Source organism: Onychomys torridus, chromosome 4, assembly GCF_903995425.1.
Source record: "Onychomys torridus chromosome 4, mOncTor1.1, whole genome shotgun sequence".
NCBI lineage: Eukaryota > Metazoa > Chordata > Mammalia > Rodentia > Cricetidae > Onychomys > Onychomys torridus.
Window position 1 is genome coordinate 57373803 of NC_050446.1, and position 18596 is coordinate 57392398.

Here is an 18596-nt window from a genome sequence, read left to right on the forward strand (position 1 = left end):
GAGCTATCTCATGCTTCCCACCTCCCTCACCCTCAGAAGCACCTAGCCTGGCCTACAGTGATAGCATCCATCCCACAATGTGGTGGTATTGTGTTCCCCACAATATTGTGTACCCTAATAAACTTATCTGGGGTCAGAGAACAGACAGCCACTAGATACAGAGCCACAAATAGTGGCTAGAAAATGGGAAGAGTAAGCCATAGCAGAAGTTGGGTGGTGGTAGTGCATGCCTTTAATCCCAGCACTTGGGAGGCAGAGCTAGGCAGATATCTGTGTGTTCAAGGATACAGCCAGCGTGGAGACACACGACTTTAATCCCAGGAGTGATGGCAGAAAGAGAAAAACTTATAAGGTTTGAAGATCAGAGTTAGTTAAGCATTTGACTGGTTACTTTGGAGCAGCACAGTTCAGCTGAGAGCCATTGGGATGAGGACTCAGAAGCTTGCAGTCTGAGGAAACAAGACCAGCTGAGGAGCTGGCAAGGTGAGGAAACTGTGGCTTGTTCTGCTTCTCTGATCTTCCAGCATTCACCCCAATAACTGGCCTCAGGTTTGACTTTGTTAATAAGACCTTTAAGATTCCTGCTACGCCACGTCTCCATGCAAACATGTGACTAGAGTGCCACTGTAGTGGGTGCTGTCTCACCCTTACCCTGCGGTTATTGAAAAGAACTTATCCACAATTCCCTTCATTTCTGCATCAGCCTCCTCAGCAGTCCACACTTCCTTTTCTTTAAGACAAACTGACCTGAAGTATCACACCCTTTCCTTCTTTGTGGGCCAACAGTTCAAGTTTGTAACATCCACCAAGCAGAGACTTAATGTTTGCATTTTATCCAGAGAAAAACTTGTCTTACAATGACATGTTGAATCTGTCATAATAAAAATACTTCAAGAATGACAAGCTGGGAAAATGGGCCATGTGGAACAGTTTCTTTTTAGATTATGATACCCCTGACATTTCAAGGGTTAAAGGTAATGATCTCCCTACAACATGACAGTCCCTCCTTTTTGGAAAACAGCCACTGAGTTTTCTGTGTAGCAGCCATCAACCTTTGACTACACCTTCATCCAAGCCTTGACAAACACTAGGAACTTCAGACCTTTTCCAAATTCAACGGAAGACAGAAAAATAACCATTTTCCATTTCAAAATCATGTATCTTTAAGCTACCAATGTGAAAAGAATCACTTGGCTTATTTATCCAAGTATCCAGAACTAGAACAATTCCCCTGAAATTTTGACTTCAGGGTGGGGGGACAACCGGATGGGTAAAATGACAGTATTTGGGGGTAGTGTTGGACAACATGGTGTAGACACTGCCAGTAGATCATCTATTTGCTTTACACTGTGCTTTTTGAAAACAATATCAAGGTGCATTTATATTTTTATTAGAAGTTAGAATAGAAAACATACAACTTGGGAAATATAACACTAAGAGATTCTAAAGCCCCTCTCTGCCACTTAGGATGTCTGAAGTCCTAAATCCTCAACTCATCTATAAAGTGGGAATCACACCATCAACTTTTAAGGCAACTTTTAAGACATGTGTAAGTGTTTTATATAACTTCTTGACACTGCTAGACAGAACCCCAAAGAGATCCCCATCCAAGGTCTGAGTGCACTATTTTTGTTAACATGAATGCAGCTGGGAACCATATATTTGAATTCTCCAGGTTGCATTTCAGTGACATGCTACTAAAAATCTCTGCTTCATTTTTTTAACCCTCTTCCTTAATGCTTTTTCTGTACTAAAATGTTAAAATCCATAGGGCTAAACAATTACCAATCTTGAAATGCTTTTTAAAAAGTCATTTTACTGTTGAAATGTAATACCAAATAATCTCTTGCAGAAGGCAGTAAGTAGGGCTATTTACTCACAGTGATTGTAACTTTTGTATTTGACTTCCTAATAGGCAACAGATGTGGACAGACACAGACTTGTCCCACCCCACCCCCAAGGCGCGGTGGACCAGATGGCAGAGAGTCAGATTACACCATACACAACACAGTAAAATACTTAGGGATCCATGGGAAAAGGAAGACAAGTTCCTCCTCAGTTGTCACTGGTTCTTTGAGCGTGCGCATGACTGTTTTGCTGTTGTCTGGCTATGAAAACTGAAACCCTGAAGATGTGTGGTGATACTATATTTGTAAAATGTGATTTTATTTGTATGTTAATAAAGTTGCCTTGGGGTCAGAGCAAGCCATAACAGAAGCTGGGTGGTGGTGGTGCACGCCTTTAATCCCAGCACTTGGTAGGCAGAGCTAGGAGGATCTCTGTGTGTTCAAGGATACAGCCAGCATGGCAACACATGCCTTTAATCTCAATACCAACCATAGAAGACCTGGAGGTCTGTACAGACAGGCGGTGACAAGGAGGTCATGTGGCTGGGTTTACAACCAATGAGAAAGCAGAACATAAAGTCTATAAAAAGACAGGCACCCAGGAAGTAGGTCTCTTGCGGAGAGGAAAGACAGCAACAGCAGTGAAGGGTAAGGTTTTTAGCTTTTAGCTCTTGCTCTGACCTCGTGGCTTTTAACTCTGCAATTGTTCTGTGTTTCTTATTTAACAAGACAGTTACACTACAAAGGTAAGCAAATTTTTCTGAAGAAAATTTCAGTTGACTTTAAAGGCCTCGAGATTTACTAAGAAGCAGGCATGTGTGTTAAATTTTTAGCAGCTTTTGTTTGTTTGTCTTTCAAGATACTTTATAGCCCTGGCTGTCCTAGAACTCTCTCTGGTTGGCCCTGGAAAAGACCTGGTTGGCCTTGAACTCAGAGATCTGCCTGCCTCTGCCTCCCGGGTGCTGGTATTAAAGGCATGTGCCACCACTGCCTGGCTTTTAGTGGCTTTCAAGGTGAGCATAAAGGGCCTGTAGAGAGGTATATGTGAGACATAGATGACCACAGTGGAGTAGATATGGCTTTGCAGTCTGCTTGGAAACCTGACGGTCATGATGAAATCATGATGTCCTCCAAGATGTCTGCCCAGTTTGTTAGTGAAGATGTTGCAGCTAACAAACTGAAAATGGCACAGACGTTGTTCACGGGTGTTGTCACATTAAAAATGTCCACAGAAATGACAAGTCTCATGCAGACAAACGAGACCAAACATTACCATAGATGACTAAAATGGAAGGTAGCAAAAACACTAGCTTAATCTGAGAGATTGCCTCCTTTTGTCTATAAATGCAATTGCATATGAATTAAATCCATGATATGTGAAGGTCCTCCACTGAAAACCATTATGTTTTCCAGTCTATGCACCTAAATGAAACAACTGCAGGTTTTCATTCATATCAAAATATTTCCTCACTGGCTGGGGATGTAGCTTGGTGGTAGAAAGCCTGTTTAGCCTTCCTAGGGCCTGGTTCATCTTCAGAACCATAAAAAGAAGTAAATAAATAAACAGTAGAATTTCCATCACTAAAAATAGTGTCAACTATGCCCTCAAAATACTGATGGCATGTTAGAGATTACAGATGCCAGATCTTCCAAATCTCCTGCAACCAAGTCCTCCCCTTTCCCCAAGGCTGCTGTGGAAGCCCTGAGAAAAACAGACCAGGATGGGTGCATTCAGCCTGGGAACCCAAAGCCATGACAGATTCCCTGAGGAGATGTTCGAGGCCAGCATCCCTAGCACAGCACTCCGCCCCTACTTAGTGACACGAAATTCATCTTAAAGGGATAACAACAGCATCTAGGAAGAGATGCCTCTACCCCAGCATCAGAGAATACAGTACAAGATACCTGAAAGCAGCCACGTGGTAGATCCAAGCCTGGGCTGTCCACCTATAGGCAAACATGGAACTCTGCTTCTGGAATTGGGGGAAATTGTGGTGTTTAGGGTTCACTGGAAGGCAAGGATGCTTTTTTGCTTCTAAAAGAAGGAAATCGGATAAGTTATTATTTATCTACATAGGAAATGTCCACTCAGGAATGAATTTCATCCTTGCATGGTTCTTCTTACAGAAGGACACACAGAATCATTTGCTTCATATATGTTTTATTTTCAGCACACCATAGCTTAGATATCTGGATCTACTACTATGACATGTGTAAACTGCAGAGAACGAGGCTTTCAAGTGACTGGCACATGCTCTAAAGATCCCTGCTGCAGGAAGAAAGAATTGACATCACAGGTTTCCCATGACCTATAGGGGTCTCACTGCAGCTTGAATAATAAAAGCATGTTTTTGTTGTTGTTGTTTAAAAGTTAGAATAATCCCTCTCGGGACAACCATGCTTCCTTTTATTAGGTATTTTGACTGAGCATTAAACGCAAATGAAACCGTCTAGGCCAATGAGCAGACCTACAATCTAGTCCAACTTGGGTGTGTGATGGTTGAGACCCACCCCCCGCACAAATACAGACATACACACACCAAAAAAAAAACAAAATCACAAGCCCAAAGCAAAAAAATAATAATAAAAACAAATTTGCACATTTCACTGTCCTGTAAACTACAATACTTTATAGAGTTGCATACCTCTTTAAAATAACACCCTGGTACACATGCATGCTGCTTTAATACTTTCTTTTTCTGGTCAATACAGCAAGCAAGTATTATGAATGGAAGTAGGGGGCATCTTATGGTGGGTTTTATTTATAAGGAAGCAGAGCTATAGTGATGTCTAGCTGTAAGACTTTCTCTAATGCCCATTAATATCTTTATGAATAAATCAAATACATTGTCAGAGGAACACTGCTGTTAATGGCTCAAGGGCTGCTGGTTCCAGTATGCTCCTTAGTCGGGCAAAATATTCTTTTCTCGGCCCCTACCACTATTTATTTTGCTTCCCACCAATCTTGAAAATTATTCATGCTGTGTGGCATTTCCTCATGAATGCTTCCTGGTGCTGCATTGCTCTGCATGTGCAGTATCTAATTCCAGACTGCCATTCTACCTTTAATAAACATTTAGAACTTTCATAGCATGAGGAAAATGCCCAAAGGGCATACAAAAACAAGGCTGGAAGTACACCAGCAGGGTCTCTTTTACAGCAGTATCTAGTTTTCGAGATATTACTAGAAATGTCTCTTTACTTCCAATATTGCGTTCTCAATCTGGGTACAGAAGACAAAGTTAGTAGCCCGGGACCCTGGTACAGAGACCTTAGCATCCACATGTCGAATGTATTGCGGCTCTTGTGAAAGAGCACTTTCCTCGTGGTTAGTAAAATAGAATGTATGACATAGTTGAGGCTCTAACCCAGGCCATTAAGAAGCGGGAGCAGAGGACGCAGAAGTAACGTCAGTTGCCACACAGCATCTGTAGTAAACAACAGGTCGTGAGTGCAGTGGTGCAATTTGCCTTTGCTAGTCCAGCAATGCAAGTCTTAGCAGGGAGCCCGTGGGTGTGGCCTTTTGCGTTTCAGGACTCAGCTTCGCGCTGCCCGGGGATTAGAGTTCCTGCCAGACTTCTGACTCTGAGTGGCATCACTGGCATCCGTTTTACCCAGTCCAAGATGACGGAGTTTTATATCCCAGCGCTGTGAAACGTAAAAGAGAAAACAGTCACGCGGACACAGCACACGGGGCACCATTTCTATGACGTTAGCAGCTGGGGGAGATTGCAAAGTCTGATCTCTAGAGTGGTTTACTACTTTTCCAAAACCTCTATCCCAGGATAACGATGAAACTGATGTTGCATCGACTCAACGCTCTGATTTCACAAAACACAACAGAGACCATCTCACCTAATAAGACGTTCAGTCAGGCCATCATACCAAAAGTTAGGGCTGAAATTTCCATGTCTGTAAGTGATGCAAGTGTCAGCAGTCTCTGTACTTTCCAAACTTATATTCGAGTGGGAGATTTATGTTGATAAGTTTGAAAAGGGGGGTTATTTTTCATCCTCTTAAGACCAAAGCAACGTAACATCTTAAAAGCTAATTGAGTGGTTGGGGAGATGGTACAAGTGTAAAAACCTACTGTTTGGTACCCAACATCTGGGGAAAAGCCAAGTGGAGTGGTGCAAGTCTGTCATCTCAGTGCTGAGGGAGCAGCGAGGGTGGGGGGCAGAGACAGGTGGGGGGCCCTGGAGCTTCATGGTCAGGGTGTCTAGCTTAATCAGTTGAGCATCAGGATCAGGGAAAGACCTTGTGTCAAAAAGTAAGGTAGGGGGCAACTAAGGAAGACACCTCACAGTGACCTCCAGTCACCATGTGCATGTACACGAACATGTACACACATAGTGAAAACATGCAATGTTGCTAGAATGATTTTCTAATATTCACCAATTACAGCAAAACCACAAGATCCTGCCTCTGCCTCAAGTTTTACAACACACGTGTTGTAGGATTTTTGTTTGTGGTTGTTGCTGTATGCATTGTTTTTAATAAGAAAAGTCACATTTACTTGTATTTCATATGAACAATGTCAGTAGTGTTTACTTATGATACAAGGAGTTGAACGGGGGCTACATTTTGAAAGTACAGGAAGCACTAAGAACATCTGTACTTGACAAACTTCAGGTAACACAGAAATCATCAGAGGGTCCTGCTGAGAACAGGTTTTTGGTTAGCAGCTCTGAAATGGGGTCCATGATGTCCACACCAGGAGCTCTCCAGTGACCCTTGAGCTGCAGATTCAGTGACCTCACTTTAAGTAGCAAAAAGTTAATAATGCTAGTTGACCCAAATTCTGATTCTAAATCACTACTTAGCATGCAAAGCTTTTTAACTTAATTGATGGCATTTTTATCATTTCTATATGGAGATTAATAACATTAATAATAGGAATATTCTGAAGATTGAATTACGTACCAAGTGAATGGCAAACAGTAAGTCGGTTATTACTATTTTTCTATTAAGTTAGAGCTTTGTCTTGGCTGACTTTATTCCACAATATTATTGCTTTCATGTTTAAAATATAATCTGATCCTTAGCTCTCTCCCAGGTAATCCAAATATCTTGATTTGGGCTACTTGCTGTTGAGGAACTCAGCAAAGAATCATGTATGTAGGAGGATGGTAAAAGATCTTTTCAAATGGTCTTCTTCTTAAAGAAAAATCAGCTGTAAAGAGCAACTTTGATTGAATTAAAAAAATAATGTCCTCCAAAAAAGTCTTTTTTATATTCCTGACTTACCTGGAAGCCTATAATAAGTATCCTAATAATTCTATCTGGAAGAGTTTTTTCTACCCCAAACTTCTGGCTCAAAACAGAAACATAAATTAGAAATTGGCCCACTGGGTCTGAAGGGACAGCTCAGTGGTTAAGAGTGCTTGCCACCCAAAGGTTCCTAGCACCCGAGACAGCTCCCAAACGTCTATAACTCCAGTTCCAGGGGATCCCACACCCTCTTCTGGCCTTCTTGGGCACCAGGAACTGAGGTATAGACATACACACAAACTCTCAGACATATGAAATAAAAAATTAAAAGTCTTTAAAAGAAAGAAAAACAATGGAAGAGAGCTTGGTGCAATGATACACTACTATAATACAAGTGCCAATGCAGGAGAATTACAGAGAGTTCGAAGCTAGCCTGCACTATATTACAAGTACCAGTTCAGCCTGTGCTACATCACAGGTACCAGTACAGCCTGTGCTAAATTGGAAGTATCAGTCCAACTACGGCTATAGAGCAAGCCATTATCTCAAAAAAAAAAAAAAAAAAAAAAAGATTTAAGTTACTGGTTTATTGTTTTCCATTAGTGTGTTTAAATTCAGTCTGAGAACATCAATGATCTCATAAAAACTGTGAGTTCTCGGTAGGAAGCAATGGGGAGTAAATCCACCATGCTATAAAACAGGACAAGCCATGCATCCCAATGAAAACATAACCAGCAAGATTTGATACATATGCCAGCAGAGGTGCTGAAGCTCTTCCAACTGGTACAGGAATTCAGGACAAATTCTTGTTCTGCACTAGGAAGCAGAAAACAGACTGGAAAGGATGAAAGAGACCCCAGCATTCTGAAGAAGAGCCATTTCTCTACTAATAATTAAACCCCAGGTTAATTGATGAGAGATGAAAACAGGGAGCCCTCACAGTCTGCATTTGAAATGCACCCCACTTCTGACAAAAACACCCAGGACAAAAGGGACTTGGTAGTGGTAGTTTCTATGAGATCATGCCCTCCACAGTTTTGTAGGTCACTTCGATTCACATGTGTCTGCCGTGCTGAGTGCCAGATGTGTAAGATCAACTGCCTAAGGGTTTTTAGCTTACCCTGTGAATGCTTCCCAAGCCTTCCAGCCCTCAGGAAGAGCAGGATGTATTATGTTTGGTATACATCCCACTCCCCATCCCCACCCCAGCACCCATCCTAGGAGATTCTTTGGCCTCCTATGCAATTTCCCCCACTCATTCTTTTCTTTGAAGAAGATGTGATAATTCAATAATAGGAAACAAAAGCCTTTTTTCCCTACTAAATAATTCACTCCTTGATTTTTTGATATATAAGTTCTGGGATCTTAATATACAATATCAAGGCCACATTACAGTTCTCAAGACCTAGTTTTGTCAGCTCCCTTCTCTACTGGTGACGGTGGCAGCACCTTGTTCTTAGGAGTTGATGTCTGTACATTAGAAACTGTGGTATTTTTCCATTCATCATTGATTTTCCCCTTCCTGGAGAAGAGCAATTTGTTTAGAAGCAAGAAAACCCTCTATTCCCTACTCTTCCAACTAGAGATCGACACAGCACGGTCCTGATCAAAAGTTCTAAGATAAGGTTTCTGGATAGAATTCTTGGAAAGCCGTGTTTACCTCCTCCTTTCTTCCTGCCTGAAATGAAGGATGATTTGGCATTAGAACAGTCCTCTGTGACTTCTATAGACCATGAAAATGGAAGTGATACCCTACCAATGGCAGAATAATAAGCTGGCAGGAGACTGGTGTTCAAATGTGAGTGTGAAGCCAGCCTGTAGTGGTTGGCTAACTACAGGCAGTCTCACAAGAAAGTTTAGTTATAGCTCTGATACATATACAGAGAATTTATTCCTTAAATGAATAGATATTAAAGCCAATTTCAGTTCCTAGAATATTCAATATATGTGTGTAAGTCTATGCATATGTATATGTATGTATATCAGGTCTTAATTGTAGCTAGAGTTTTACTCTCTGGGTCCCATCAAGCCCAGGCAGTCCTGTAGCCCACTCATAAAATAAACATACAGACACTTATATTATTTAAACTGCTCGGCCATTAGCTCAGGCCTACCATTGTCTAGCTTTTACTCTTATACTCAGCCCATTTCTGTTAATCTATATGTTGCCACATGTTTCATGGTTTTATCTGCTGCCTTTACATGATGCTTCCTGGATGGCAGGCTGGCATCTTCTCCTCTCTGCCTACCTGTTCTCTCAATTCTCCTCTCTGTTAGTCCTGCCTATACTTCCTGCCTGGCTACTGGCCAATCAGTGTTTTATTTATCAATCAATCATCTACAGCACTTAATATTCTCATGACCTTCTTCCCATTTTTCCTACAGGGAACTCACAGTTTTTATGAGATCACTGATGTTCTCAGACCCCCCACTAATGAGAAACAGTAAACCAGTAACTTGAATAATTTTTTTTTCAACAGTGTCTTCCTCTATATCCCTAACTGGATTGATACTTTCAATTTAGCACAGGCTGGACTGGTATATGTATATGTATGTATATTAGGTCTTAATATTCTCATGTAGTTGAGGGAAAGTATTTAAATTATACTTTATTATATATAAAGAGATGATTTTCTATGGACTTTATTAGCAGATAGGACTTTTTTTTTCTGGTACTGGGGACTAAACCTGGACTGTGCTTTCTAGGTAAGCATTTTACCACAGAGCTAAGTCTCCAGCCCCAATACTTTACTACTTTGAACATAAAATCTAATTTTTTTCTCATAAGCGAGACAGTTGTGTAGCTTGATCTGTTTAAGGGGCCCTCTGGCAATAGGCTCAGGATACATCGCTGGTGCATGAGCTGGCTTTTTGGAGGCACTACATGCCTTGAGGCAGGGGAAGGGGCTTGGACCTGCCTTAACTGAATGTACCAGGCTCTGTTGACTACCCATAGGAGGACTTACCTTCCTGTAGGAGGGAACGGGGGTGGGTGGGTAGGCTGGAGGGGCAGGAGGAGGGAAGAGGGGGATCTGTGATTGGTACGTAAAATGAATAAAAATTTCTTAATTAAAAAAAGTCTGATCTTACCTTGACTTTCTTCCCAAGACGGTCCTTCCACTTTTCAGCTATAGAGCCTTCCACCAAGAGTAACCTGCATTTTAAAAATCAAATGACCACTATTGAAAACCCAAATTATATCATTGGAAAAGTCAAGGAATCGGTGGCAAGGAAGGCTAAATATGTTTATTCTAGAATTAGGGAAGCCAGAGAGTTGAAAAGGGTCTTAACTATTTAGGAGTCATAGACTCCTTTTGGAAATAAATGACACTATGATCCCCCTTTCCATAAATTATGCTTCCATATTTTTTTATCCAATATATAAAATTAGCAGACAGCCACAGTTCCCAAAAAGTAGAGAAGACAAGAACATCACACCAAGATGTATAAATTGAAACATAATGGCTAGGAAGGAAACACACTACCCTGAATTCTTAGAGGAACTTACCTGGAGCGTTCCTCATCTTCGTAGCCCATGATGATGTATTCCTCATTAACATGAAGCGGGGGGCAGAGGCAGCCAGAGGTGGTGTAGAGGTTGATGGTGTCCTTTGGGATGCTCACAAGAGATGACTTTACAATCTCTTTCACCTCCACAACAGCGGTCACATCATGGCACTTGGTCTTTACCTCTTTAACTTTGGCCCGGATGACTGGAAAAAAGAAAATCGATCTGATTTATATGATGACACATAGTAGGTACACCATGCCCAAAAAAGCCAGGAGGATTTTTTCTAGTCAATTCTTCTCAATTTCATACTCAATGGTTAGAAAGGAGAAGTGTGGTGGGTATTGTGTTCCCTGAAATAGTGTGTGTTCCCCAAAATAAACATATCTGGGGTCAGAGAACAGACAGCCACTAGAACAGAGCCAGAAATGGTGGCTAGAAAATGGGAAGAGTAAGCCATAACAGAAGTTGGGTGGTGGTGGTGCACGCCTTTAATCCCAGCACTTGGGAGACAGAGCTAGCCAGATCTCTGAGTTCAAGGCCACTTTAGAAACAGCTAAGCATGGTGACTCACGCCTTTAATCCCAGGGAGTGGGGGCAGAAAGAAAAAGGTATATAAGGCGTGAGGACCAGGAACTAGGGAGGAAAAAGCTTGTAGTTAGTTAAGCTTTGGAGCAACACAGTTCAGCTGAGATTCATGTGGATGAGGATTCAGAAGCTTCCAGCCTGAGGAAACAGGATCACCTGAGAACTAGCAAGGTGAGATAGCTGTGGCTTGTTCTGTGTCTCTGATCTTCCAGCAATCACCCCAATAACTGGCCTCGGGTTTGAGTTTTATTAATAAGACTCTTTAAGATTCCAACTACAGAGAAGTTAGGCAGACATTTTTCTTTAGTGAAAGTAAACACAAAACCTGCCTTCTTCATGGATCAATCCCCTCCCAATTTGTATATGTATCTGTGTATGCATACATTGGTGTTTATAAATGCATGCGTGTGTACAAGTGTTTGATTTTCAAAAGCCCATTTAGATAATCAGAGTTGATTAAGTAATCTGTTATAATTTCCTTCTAAAGTTTCACTTTGGGTGTATAAATATGCATGTGTGCAGGACTGATTGCTGCCAGGAGGAATTTACTTACACTAATTTCACCCTTATGTAAAGGTCTAGCCTCAGCTCTATACTTTGTTTCTTCATTAGCATTCTGCACCTCATCGGTTTTCTCAAGGCGGGATCTCCTCAGGGCTACAGCACCATCTTGCTTGGTAGTGTTCCCAAATGAGTTCCTGTGTTTTTACTTTCTTATCTCAGCTCAGCGTTCAGACATCAGCATTTTCCTCTTTCATGGCCATGCCATGCTTTGTATGTCCTTTAGGTATACTCAACTTTCTTCTTGAGGTCGGTTAGACCCCGTCTCCTCCTCTGCTTTGCGCTCTGCTACTCTGCCTCTCCATGTCCCTGGTGCCTTACAGAGAAGTCTATCATGCCAACTGCATCCGTCTGCCTCTCACAATGTGAGTGCTAGCAGATGCTCTGTGTTACAGAACTCAGCTTCACTTCTCAACACAAAGACAAATTGCCCCCCATTGCAATTCTGTGGGACTCGGAATCTAGAAAGTACTTGTCTTCCCCAAGTCTCTCCTTTTGAAGAGCCACACTATATTGCTCCCTACTTCTGGTCCAGGAGCATTTTTACAGAAAAGTTTTATTTTATTTTTTTTTAAGAAAGATGTGAAAATCTCAATTAATAAAAAGTCAACAGTAATTGCTCAGAAAGCTTTGTCATATTAGACCAGTGTCCACAGAGGAAACACACTATCTCCAAGTGAATCCACTTTGGAAAGGCTTTGTAGGTAGGCATGTACAAACTCCTCCTTGCAGACCCTCCCTTGTATTTTAGCTGTTCAGGACTACACAGGATTGATAAAATACCTCCATAAAAACACACAACCAGCTGGCAATCCATTTCTCCACCAATGTTCGAACTTTATCACAGGAACTTAATGGTCTACCAGTACAGTGATGCACAGGACAGAGATTCAATTACCAAAATTTGTAAATCCAAGTCTTATTTTTGCTTCATGAATAGTTCAGTCTTCAGAGAATTTGTTGCAATGCAAGTATGAGAGTTTGTGCCTGACAAGGTCTTACTGCCCAGCTGGCCCTGCCTGGCTCGATTGGCAAGCAGAGTCCCTTTCTATTCCTGTTTTCTTAGCCCTGTATTTTGACAAGAGATAAAGTTTTCCTTCCAGACGATAAGTTCTGAAGGCCAGCTAGCTAGCAGACATTTGTGTGAGTCCTGATTTAAATGAATGCGCTTCACAGTATCCACCAGTGAGCTGGGCAAATGTTCTCAAGCTAATGATTTATTTACCCAGAGCACCCACTATTTTCATTAGAAATTTTTAGCACATGTACCTACTCCAAAAAAAATACCTCTCTGCAACACCTACTTTATTATTTAAGTAATTTTGCTAAATTTTTACTGAATTAGTCAAGAATGCGGCAGAGGTTTTTATAGGAATTGCCCATTGTTCCTGCCTGTACTTTGTTTTCTCAATAGATACATGCAAATACATAAAGGGAAAATCAATATATTTAAAAAGAAGTATTTCCTGTCCATTAGTTTACCTTCTAGCCAAGCATTAGAGTACCTCTTTTCCCTTAAGAATCTCTAAGTCCGACCCAAAAGCTAATCTTTAAATCATGGGTGGCCTAGTTAGTATCTGGCTATGAAAAAAAAATCCTCCTTTTTCTCCCCCTCCAGTCATGATTGGAAAGACCTAAGTTGGCTTTGAACTTGCAATGCAGTCGAGGCTGGCCTTGAACTCTTGATCCTCTTGGCTTTATTCCCAAATGTTAGGATGGACTACAGATGTAAGCAACCATACAAGGTTCCTCCTTTTCATCAATTGTGACCCACAGCCAATCTTATATCATAATACTCATTCGGGTACCTTCTCTAAACTGTCTTTTTAGTGATTTTTAATGATTAGTATTTTAACTTTTAATGATAAGAGTACCACCAGCTATTGTTGTTAGCATTTAGGCATCTGTACAGGCCTGCCCTTAGGGTCCTGACAGGATATATAGTTAGCTATGGCCATTAAGAGCACCTCCTGTGTGCATTCATTTTGTTTCCACCTTGCCCACCTCCTGTCTCTTTCTCTTTCTCTTCCTTCTCTCTCATCCCCAGGGACAGTCTCTGCTCCCTTCTCTGTCCCTTCTCTCCCCTCCCCTCAATAAACCTCCCACATGGGCTCTGATGTATGGTGTGACTCCTTCCTGCCATTTTCTAAAATACAACAATTATAGTCACAAGGAAGCTGGATAAAGTTAAAAGTAGTACGTTAAGATAAATAAAAATGACTCTATCTCTTTGGAATAAATTTTTTGTTGCTAATGTTTTTTGGTGTGTGTGTTGCTGCTGCTGCTGTTTGTGTGTGTGTGTGTGTGTGTGTGTGTGTGTGTGTGTGTGTGTGTGTGTAAAAAGACTCATGTATCCCAGGCTGGCCTCCAACTTGCTACATAGCAGAGGATGACACTGAACTACATAACTAGTTTATGTGGGGCTGATGATCTAATCCAGGGTTCAGTGCATGTCCAGCAAGCACTTCATCAACACTGCTGGGCCCTAGTATGAAATTATGTTTTTATTTTTATCATAACTACATTTAAAAGTTCACACAGCCTTTATCAATCTTAAAGGGCTAGCTTTCTGAAAACAAAGGTCTCTTTTCCCCTGCAGTCACATCTGTTTGCATAAGTGCAGGGGTCTTCAGATAAGCAGCCCAGCATTTGATATTTACATTAACTAAACCTTCAGCCTGGGATGTCTGTCCCTCCCTGGGATGTCTATTCCTCTCTAACCAAGAGTGACTAACAGTCTGCTGAAGATAAGCCGTCAGCTGGGCCTGGTAGCACATGCCCATAACTCTAGCTCTAGAGAGGCTGACAATGTAAGTTCAGGGGCAGCTTGGGCTACACAGCAATCTCTAGGCTAGCCTTTGAAGTACAGAGTCCCAGTCTAAAAAGAAATAAATTATAAGCAAAAGATAAAAACTGACTCCACTGAAGAAACACTTGGGAAGAAGTTGCACCCATATTCTCCTACGCCCCAGGAGTTTCTTCTACGCTCTTTAAAAGATATTACTGTCATGGTCTTTTACATGTCTCTCCTTCCAAGTCCCCAAACTGTAGAAGTTGAAATAAATCTCTACATATCCTATATCCTCCAAAATAAGTCCCATGAAGACAAAATTCTTATTTTAATAATACAGTTCACTTTGGAAGTCTCTGTAATTCATGTTCACTCATTAACTCAGGAACAGAGAGTGGCATGACGTGGTCAGTCCCATTGACAGGCCGAGCATCCCTACTGCCAAATCCAGTGCAATATTACAAATAGAATAGTCAAATTTGAAGATGTATCTATAATTACCTTCAGGAAATGTTGTCTATGAAACACAAATTTCATGCTTAAACTCAGTCCCATTCCAAAGATTATTACATATCCACAAATATTCCAAAATACATAATGAAAAGTCTGAAATCCTAAATACCTCTGGTCCTAAGCATTTTGGATAAGGATTATTCAACCTCGACTCAAAAGCCATTCGAGTAAAAACCTGTGGAATACAGTAACACCGAGCAGACCTACATCTTACCAGCTGAAGAACTTCTACTGATTGCCTCTTCTAGACACGACAGAGAGTTTTACTGATCTGGCAGTGATGTTTCATGAAGGGTAACAGTACCTCAAAGTGCATTATGCACAATGAAAGAAGGGACAGCTTTGGCTCAGTAGTCACTCAAAAAAACCAGGCTAAGAAGAGTGTTCATGAACAGTTGGGGAAATTAAATAGGATAGTACATGCATGGAAAGCACCCAAAGTAGTTCCTGGTATAGACAGCATCCCCCCATTAAGTTGGTCAACTCCATTTGTAAAGGGGCCTCTTCAGTTAGCATTTAGCTTATTGAAATGTATGTTTGGTCAAGTTAAATAGCAAGACATCCCCTTAGATGGGTATCAAGAACTGTTAAGTATTGCTTTCCAGTGTCCTTTACTTCACTCCAGGTGGAGCACAGCCACCACCCAGGTACCAACCCAGAGATGAGAATTTCTATTTTGAAACAGATCTCTGGGTACTCAGTGCTATGGTTTAAGATTTTAAAAAATTGTAGACGCATCAGGCATTTGACAAGAATGTTGCCACCATGATAACATTTTAATTAGCTGAAGCTGGGGACAACCCTTGCAAGTGTCCTTCTCTGTTTTTAAGCCTTGCATTTAAACTACTCATTTATGGCCACGCAAGCGTGTGCATGTAATATACACATATGTTTCCCAGCACAGCAGTCTCTGAGTGGACGGCGAAGGTACCCTTACCATAGTTGTAGTTGTTCCGGAAATACGTCTTCTGTGTAGCTCTGACAGGCTTACATTTGCAGCGTTCTGAAAAACAGGTAATGGTAAGTGACTCTTCTGTATTAACTGTCTTTGCTCTCACCCGTGTGCTTTAAGAAAGACTGTGTGAACTTGGTGGTGAGAAGTCCATGCACTATGCATCCGATCATTTTCTCCTGGAACTAACTTGCTGCTCCTTCTGTCTACACAGCCTGTTACTCAGTGGCAGGAGGTTCTCAAGTTCCCAATCTCTCCCAATCTATTACTAAAGGTACCACTGTGCATCATCCTGCTTGAGCTAACCAGGAGTCCAGACTCCCAGACCCAGGCTAAGAGGTAGAGTTGGCACTTCTTAGAAGTAGAATGTCTGCACATCCACAAGGCAATCTTCTCATATGTTTAGATAGCTAGTGTGGCCCAGTGGATGACCTCTTGGTGTGTGTACGCCTTTTACAGACTGCATGGCATTCTTCCACATATTAGGTCCTGAATGAGAAAGCCACTCAAGATAAACAAAAATTGCAATAAGCCAATGAGTACCTTCCACAGATAAAATAGCTGCCATTACATGCAATGCTATTTCTGTGCTTGTTGGAAAGAACACACATCTTTTGAAAGTATAAATCCCATATATTAAAAATATCTGCTAATAGTCAGCATTGAAATAATATATATGTATATGTATATATATATATACTAAATGCATATAAGTAACATACAGACTGAGCAGGTTGTATTCCTATGTTTGTGTGTGTGACATGTATGTTATATATGTCATATATATGACAACAATTAAAGAAAAAGAGGCCATGAATTTGAGAAAGAGCAAGGGAGTATAAAAGTGTATGAGAATGGTTGGAGAGAGAAAAGGGGAAGAGGAAAATGATGTAATTACATTCTGATTTCAAAAGGTCAAAATCATTAATAGAAAGATCATAAAAGATACCTGTGAGTAGTGACCTGAACCCACTTTACCTAGTAGAAATGTGTGTCTTAAAATCTCTATCTCAAAATTTTTAATCTGTAGATAATTTTACATCTTTGAGAATTTATTTTTAAGCCTGTTATGGAAAAGCTATACTACCAAGATTACTTAGTTGAGAAACTGGAGTTGGTGGTGTAGCTCAGTTATAATGTATATATTGATGAGGCCATGAGGTCTATCCATAGTAACACACACATACATGCACACACACATACATGCACACACACATACATGCACTCACACACTGTAAGCATGGTGAGTAGTCAATTAAGTCAATATAAAAAGAATATAACGCACAATTTTCTTGGAAGATATTTGGCTATCTTCAAGACCTGAGACAGCTCCACTGAAAATTAAATAATAAGTGCTTCCCATATGGTGACACAGAGCTCAGGAATCAGAGAGAAGAAGCTATTTTTTTTAATCCTGTTTAAAAAGTGTTTTGTGAACAGAACTAAAAAAAAAATTAGCTTCTTCTCTCTGATTCCATGGGAAGTTTAAAAAGTGTTTTGTGGGGGGTTGAGGATTTAGCTCAGTGGTAGAATGCTTGCCTTGCAAGCGCAAGGCCCTGGGTTCAGTCCTCAGCTCTGGCAAAAACAAAAACAAAAAATATTTTGTGTTAGTATGGGGACCAATAAAAAGCAGACTCTCATGTTGACCGTTTGCTATTATATTATTATTTTATGTGCCTGGGTATTTTGCTTGAGTGTCTGTCTGTCTGTGCACCATGCATGTGCATTGTCTGTGGAGGCATTGGATCCTCTGGAACCAAAGTTACAAATGCCTGTGAGTTGCCATATAGGTGTGGGGAATCAAACCCAGTCCTCTAGGAAAGCAGCCAGTGTTCTCAATGGTGGGCCTTCCTCCCAGCCCCCTTTCTTAACATTTTTAATTACATATTTACTTATTTAATATGCAGGTATGTGTGTATATGTGTGGGGGGGGAGAGCATATACACAGCCACAGTGCATGAGTGGAAGTCAAAGGAAAACTTGAAGGAATCAGTTGTCTCTACTATGTGGGTGCCAGGCATGGAACTCAAGTCATTATGCTCAGCAGCTGAGGCCTTTGCCTGATAAGCCATCTTGCCAGGCCCTTGTACATTCTAATCAAAATTAATGTGTCTTTAGTTGGACATGTAAATGAGCAGTGGCCATCCCAAGGACCAACATATTCTGCCTGCCAGCATTCATGTTTAGAAATAGGCATCTCTCCTGGGTCAGTCCATCGCAGAAGTAATTGTTCCTGCCGTGGTGGTAATGGGAATGTCTCATGGAGCATCTTCCTCCTTTGTTCTGCAAGGGGATTTCAGCAGACTTCTGTAGGAGCTCAGTCCAGTAAACAATGGATATTTATCAGTGTCTGTGGATGCATTGAAGAGGGCCACTCCAGGGATGACAAGAGCAAAGGAGCTGAGTTCAATGATGTGGAACCCAGAAAAAGGTGGAAGGAGAGAACCAACTCTCAAAAGTTGTCCTCTGACCTCGCTCACACACATCACATAATGTGCACACTCATGCGTGCATGAATACACACACACACACACACACACACACACACACACACACACACACAAACAACAATATCATTTTTGTTTTTGGTTTTTCAAGACAAAGTTTCTCTGTGTAGCCCTGGCT

At 41.1% G+C, this 18596-nt stretch overlaps 1 protein-coding gene across 1 annotated transcript in view; it reads right to left on the reverse strand.

Moving 5' to 3' along the window:
* Positions 1-4000: 4000 nt before the first annotated feature.
* Positions 4001-18596, reverse strand: part of Frzb (frizzled related protein) — a 34231-nt gene continuing 19635 nt past the window's right edge. The window contains exons 3-6 of the mRNA XM_036184664.1: positions 15957-16022; positions 10567-10771; positions 10149-10212; positions 4001-5495 (exon numbers count right to left, since the gene is read on the reverse strand). Coding sequence (XP_036040557.1) covers positions 5385-5495; positions 10149-10212; positions 10567-10771; positions 15957-16022 — 446 coding nt within the window. The 3' untranslated portion in view covers positions 4001-5384. The remainder of the gene's footprint in view (positions 5496-10148; positions 10213-10566; positions 10772-15956; positions 16023-18596) is intronic.